The 6,317-nt window shown below is 47.5% G+C and overlaps 1 protein-coding gene across 2 annotated transcripts in view; it reads left to right on the top strand.

The window, feature by feature from the left end:
- The first annotated feature begins 3,718 nt into the window (after positions 1-3,718).
- The window catches only part of Etnk1 (ethanolamine kinase 1), a 69,650-nt gene continuing 67,051 nt past the window's right edge, over positions 3,719-6,317 (top strand). Inside the window, exon 1 of one of the 2 annotated variants that reach the window (XM_021190078.2) lies at positions 3,719-4,124. In XM_021190078.2, the coding sequence (XP_021045737.1) occupies positions 3,969-4,124 (156 nt within the window). In that variant the 5' untranslated portion in view covers positions 3,719-3,968. The remainder of the gene's footprint in view (positions 4,125-6,317) is intronic. The other variant, XM_021190079.2, reaches the window with a different exon arrangement.

Here is a 6,317-nt window from a genome sequence, read left to right on the forward strand (position 1 = left end):
ATCACCACCACCACATCACCATCACCACCACCACCATCACCACTACTACCATCACCACCACCACCACCACCACCACCACCACCACCACCACCATCACCACTATCACACCACCACCATGACATCACCGCCGTCACCACTAATCAGGAAAGAAAATAAAAGGGAGAAGTGTGTGCTACAGGAGAGCTGGGATAAGCCTTATGCTGGCCATTGCTGGGGAATCAGTCCTTGAAGTGAGAGAGTGAGTGAGCTTTTCAAGGAGCAGTCAAGGAGGCAGGTGAATTCCAAGAATGGGAAGACCCATACATACAGGAAGCAACTGGCACAAACTGGATGCTTCCTGATAACATTTGTCTTGACAACTGCCATATATATATCCTTGTGGTGTTGTTTGTCACAAGGTGCTACAATTTTATTGACCCACTGGAATAAAGACTAGCCCCAGGATAACAGATGAGCTGGCCATCAAAAGCATTCATCGAAATCTGTGGAGATTTGATGACCGAATCCCTGACAGAAGCTGCTCTTACAGTGGGCTGGCAGAGTGTCAAGTCCTTACTAGCTTGGCTTACAGTTGATTAGCATCATTTATGTCACTGCTACGATTTTAAGCCCTGGAAATGTGGCAGGAGTTAAGATAAACTGTACCTTTTCCTCCTGGGGCCAACTTTCTAGTACAAAAGATGAACCCAGAAGAGGTGAACACACTGCCTGATCATTAGCAATGCATTTGGTCATGCAGATAATAAAACTTAAAAACAAACCAAGTCTGATGGGAGGCAGAGGCAGGAGGATAGCTGCAAGTGTAAGATCAGCCCCATCAGCTAGGGTTACCTACTGAGACTCGGTTGCAAACGAACAGAGTAAACCAACCCCATGAGTTTCTGGGCTGTGGAAGCAGTGGGATAAGGGGCAGCCAAGAAACTAGTATGCAGAACCATGAGGGGGAAACCCAAACCCAAACCAAGCATGACTGGAGATAAAAGCAGAGATATGAACAGTTTGCCAATTGACAGTTTTATTTCATGGCTCTAGCACAATTTTTAAAATTAACTTATCGGAAGACATCTTGGTTGCATATAGGTTCTGCAAACAATCATAACCAGGTTCTATGCACATAACTTTCTGACTCATTTAGGTAAGTATCAAGAAAGCAACTGACGGCGTCCCACTGTGGATGGTCACGTGCTCCTACCAGGATTCGGCGGTTTTAGTCTTCTCAGTTTTAGCCGAATCTCATTGTTATCTAAAGTTACAGTCCTGTACCTGTAACAACAAGTTGCACATGTTCTCAATAGATGCTGGCTTTGCTGTACATGTATCTTCTTGGTAAGTGCTATGCTCCTCTGAATATTCTAAGGATGAGTTTTTCCTGGCGGGGTATCACATGGTTTTAATCTCAGCATTTAGAGGAGTGCAGAGGCAAGTGGGTTTCCATGAGTTCCATATTAGCTTGGTCTACCTAATAAATTCCAGGCCAGTTACGGCTGCATAGTGAGAATTCCTTCTCAGACTGAGAGGGAGGGAGGCGGTGAGGGACAGAGAGGTAGGTGGGGGTGGGTTTGGTTTAATCCCAGCACTCAGGAGGCAGGGGCAGGTAGATCTCTGTGAGTTCAAGGCAAGTTTCAGGTTGGCCATGGGATGCCCTAAAAAGATTCTTATTTTTAAAAAAGGAAAAAGAATTAGTATTTTTGTTTGTTTGTTTAGAAATAGGCTCTCATATTTACTTTGAATTCCTGATCATCTGCAGTGCCTCCCGAGTGCTAGGATTACAGGTGTCTGCCACTGTGCCTGACTTTTTGCATGTTTTCTTAAAATTTTACTTTTACTTTAAATTTAATTTGGTGTTAGTCGTTTAGTTATATTACATATAATTCTTAAAATGTAACGATTTTTTTTCGACTTTTTGAGACAGGGTTTCTCTGTATAGCCCTGGCTGTCCTGAAACTCACTCTGTAGACCAGGCTGGCCTCAAACTCAGAAATCTGCCTGCCTCTGCCTCCTGAGTGCTGGGATTAAAGGCATGCGCCACCACGCCCGGCAAAATGTAACGATTTAATAAGGAGATACTACTCAAAATGTGGAAGTATTAGTGTGTTCTGTTATTTTAGTCTCAATTAGATAGAATACATAATCGTTTCAAGTAATACGGCCCCTATCCCGTGTGTGTGTGTGTGTGTGTGTGTGTGTGTGTGTGTATGTGTGTGGTGTGTGCTCAGGGTACTGAAAGTAGGCTATTCCATAGTGTTTTTGTTTGTTTGTTTTTTGAGACAGGGTTTCTCTGTGAAGCCCTGGCTGTCCTGGTACTCACTCTGTAGACCAGGCTGGCCTCGAACTCTAGGACTAAAGGCGTGTGCCACCACTGCCCAGCTCCATAGTGGTTTTTAAAAACACATACCCAAGTCGGGAAAATGTTCAATAAATTTACAATGTTGCAAAAAATGCAGGAGTGGATTTTTACTTTTTAGTGTAGGAAGTTTATCATTATCTCAGACTTATTTGTGACTTACAAAGGTATGTAGGCTCATTTAGAACAATGAGAACATAAATGTGGGCTAATAGGTAATAAAACATTTGACAATTCACAAATTATTCACTTTGTACTCAGCCCCTGGGAAGCCAGAAGCCACTGTGAAAGTCACCTCCATTGTCTCCGTCATAAAAGGAAAGCGCAAGGGCGGACCAAATACTTGTAGATGATCCGGTTTCCAGTATTTCTCTAACAAGCAGAGAGCAGAGCCTTTCTGATAATGGAGGTTTCATGTAGCCCTGCGAGTCCCAGGGCGTGCTGTGATTTACCATGACAGATCTATTTTTCCTTTCCATTTCCCTCCTAGTCTCTACCTTATATAACCGACTTTGAATAATTCTCAGCAACATCAACTATGTGACCCTTAAAATGAGGGTTGCAGTCGTCTAGTATTGATCGGCTGATGACTAAATATCCCTGGCAAACCTGGAACTATGTAGCCCAGGCTGGTTTCGAACTCGTGGCAATCCTGCCTTAGGCACCTGAGAACTAGAAGAACAGGTATATGTCATCACACCACTGGCACCAGTTTACTCCCACTTTATGTAAAGTTTGTCCCAAATACTGTGATTTCTATGTACCGCCAAAGAGAATTTGGTTGCTAAATCAAGCAAGCATGTAGTTCTGTGCACACAGCTTTGGGAACAAGGCGAGCCAATGAATCCAGCTTGGCCGGTTGTGGCCAAGCTCACAGCTTACATTTAGGGTTATTTCAGGACGTGTGCCTTCTGCGTCCCGTAAGAACGTCAGCCCTAAGCAGAGCCCCACGACCCTAGTGATCTAGAAAGGTGACGCTTCACTGACTCCCGACAGGGCTGGGTAGCACGCCACAGCTCATCGGTAGAGTTCGAAAGGGCTCGGCAAAGCTCGACAGCGCTCCGGCAGAGCTCGGCAGAATTCGGTAGGGCTCCGGTAGCGCTCGGGAAAGGCTCGTTAGAGCCCCGGCAGGGCTCGGCAAGGCTCGGCAGCGCTCGGACTCCTTCGGCTGCAGGAGCCCAGCCAACCCCACAGTAGCGGAGTGCCTGGCGGTGCGCGCTCCCCGAGCCCCCGAGCCCCGGAGCCCCGGAGCCCCCGAGCCCCAAGAGCCCCGAGGCCCGCCCATTGTGCCGAGGGGTTCGCCACCCCGCCAGCCGCCTGACGCAGCCGAGGCTCCGCCCCCGGCGTGACGCTAGCGTCAGGCCAGTCCCGGCATGCTTCGCGGCTGCCCGCGGTCTAGCGCACTGAGGCATCTTCCCGAGAGCGGCCGTGCCTCCGCGTCTCTGCACTGCGCACCCCGTCCGGCCGCCCGGTCGCCCCCGCCGCCCGCCCGTGCGTCCGAGCGGCCGCAGCCCTCCGCCGAGGGCGCCCCGGGACGGAAGGGTCCAGCAGCCTGCCGGCGCCCGCCGCGCTCGTGGTCGCCGTCGCCGTGGTCGTCGTGGTCGTGTCCGCCGTCGCCTGGGCCATGGCCAATTACATCCACGTCCCGCCCGGCTCGCCCGAGGTGCCGAAGCTCGACGTGACGGTGCAGGACCAGGAGGAGCAGCGCTGCCGCGACGGCGCCCTGAGCCTGCTGCGGCACCTGCGGCCGCACTGGGACCCCCGGGAGGTGACCCTGCAGGTGAGGCCGGGCGGGCACCGGGTTTCCTTCCCGAAGCCGCCGCGTCAGTGACGCCTGCCCGGCCCCCGGAGAGGCTCCCGGGGATGGCTGCCGCGGCCCTCGTCATGCTCCAGGGCTCCCTCCTCTCCTCCCAGACCCCGCAGCCCATCCGCCTCCCGCGGTCCTCTTCGCTGCCCTCCCTCCCCTGCGCTTCCCTCCCATCCCTGCCTTATCCAGCCGGGGATCTTCCCACATCCTCCGAGCCGCGGGAGAACAACTCCTTTCCGAAGCGGAATGACCGGGGACCTGCTGCTGCCCATGCCAGATGCTAGGGAAACGCTATTCCGTGCGTTATAGGAAGGCTTGAATTGGTGTTTCTAAATTAATACATTCTTAAAAGAATTAATGCTTTGGGTTGGAGTGAGCAGTGGCCTGGGAATATTTCCGTGAGTCAGTGGTTTTAAAAAGACAAAAATTCTCAGAAGGATACCTCCCTCCCCCTAAGAGCTAAGATTTAAAAGAAAAAAAAAAAGGCACTTGCAAGTTATGATCCTCCATACCCACAATTTATTTGTTATAGTTTTTCAGTGCACAGCTTTAGGGATTACTAAGATGAATTTCCTTGCAAACAAACAAGCCAAATTAGTAAATTTTTAACGGTTTGGACCTGTTTTAGATTTGAGCAGTAATTCGTATCATCCAAGCCGCCTGTGTCATTTTGATGATTCCAATACATTGTGGGATTTATACAGGATTTATTGATTTAAGTTTTTTGCTAAATTTTTTAGTATAATTAAAACATGAGTAGTGTCTAGGCCCCAGAGCAGTTCCTGACACTTGGGGGCTTTTTATGAGTTTTAGTTTCGGTTCTTGCTAGAAGTGTTCTGAGCAGCTGAAAGGGACCCATATGTTTTGGGGAAGAAACTTGTTAGACAAAAGCCTTTGACATTTAAGGCGTGCCCGTTGGCTGCGTATATAGGAAATAGTCGATTCGAAATGATTTTTATGTATAACTTGGAAGATTATTGCATTTCCGTTAAGGAAGTGCTTTTCAAATGGAAGCATGTCTGTTGGTGTATTTTTTGCAGGGCTGGGAAAGGCAGCTCTGGATCCGGCAAGTGCTCTGCCTCTGTGTGTAGCCCTCATGTTAGACTGTTACTAGAGTGTATTCACTTGCTTGTTTGGGAGGGTTTTAAAATTTAATAAAATCTATTTCTGGAAAATATCTTACTAATTAAAGGCAGTGCTGCTTCCTGGTAAACTGCAGTGCTGGCAACCCGTATTATTTTCTAGCAGTGACTTTTAACGTTTGAAGCTTGGAGTTTCATTTATTTGTGTGTAGAAAGTGGTAGTAGCTGTTGAATGAAGTGCTATCTGCTGGATTGGATTGAGCTCTTTTTAAAGTCATCGTTGCCTAGGAAATATTAGGTGCTCTCTCTTACCTCATGTGAAATTTAGTGAAGGAAAGCCAGGGTATATGTAAAAAAGGACTTAAAACTATTTTGGTTATTGTATAGGAGATGAGGTTAAATCATGATTTATATATATTTTTTCCTTTTCGAGGCAAGGTGGCTAGATCCCTCATTCCACTGGCAAGCCTGTTTCAGGCTCCATTGTGGTGGGGTTGCAGGTTTTTGCCACTGTTCCTGTCCTATGCTGTGACTATGAACTGTATCCTTTGGGTTCATAATCTGAACTTATGTGTATTTGACAGATATCACTCACTTCTAGAATCAATAATTAGAAATTCATCCCCTCCTTGTGCAAGCAGAACTCTTGGATCAGAAGCCAAGCCATCAGTAAGTCAAGGCTAGGGTTCTTTATTCCGCCCCAGCTCCTGGAAGGACTTACACATGCTAGGGCACTGCAGACCAGAGGGGCCTTGGGGCCTTGTTTAGTAATTCCAATTTTGTCCTTATTTGTATTCTTTTGAGACAAGGTTTCACTGTAGCTCTATCTGGTTTGGAGCTGGCTCTGTAGACCAGGCTAGCCTCTTGAGCCTTGGGCTTTAAGGCTTTTGTCACTGCGGCCTGCTTGTTTAGTGTTTCTTAATGGTTATAGTTTTTTAAAAAAAATTTATTTCTTGAACTGTAAAAGACAATACTCCTACCTCGTTTCTGAAAGTGAAACAGGTATCCTATAGCCAAAAGAGAAACGTAACTTCATGTCAGCTGGTATCAAGAATAGCCTGTTTTTTTTTTTTTTTTTTTTTTT

This window comes from Mus pahari, chromosome 2 (genome assembly GCF_900095145.1).
Source record: "Mus pahari chromosome 2, PAHARI_EIJ_v1.1, whole genome shotgun sequence".
Classification (NCBI taxonomy): Eukaryota; Metazoa; Chordata; class Mammalia; order Rodentia; family Muridae; genus Mus; species Mus pahari.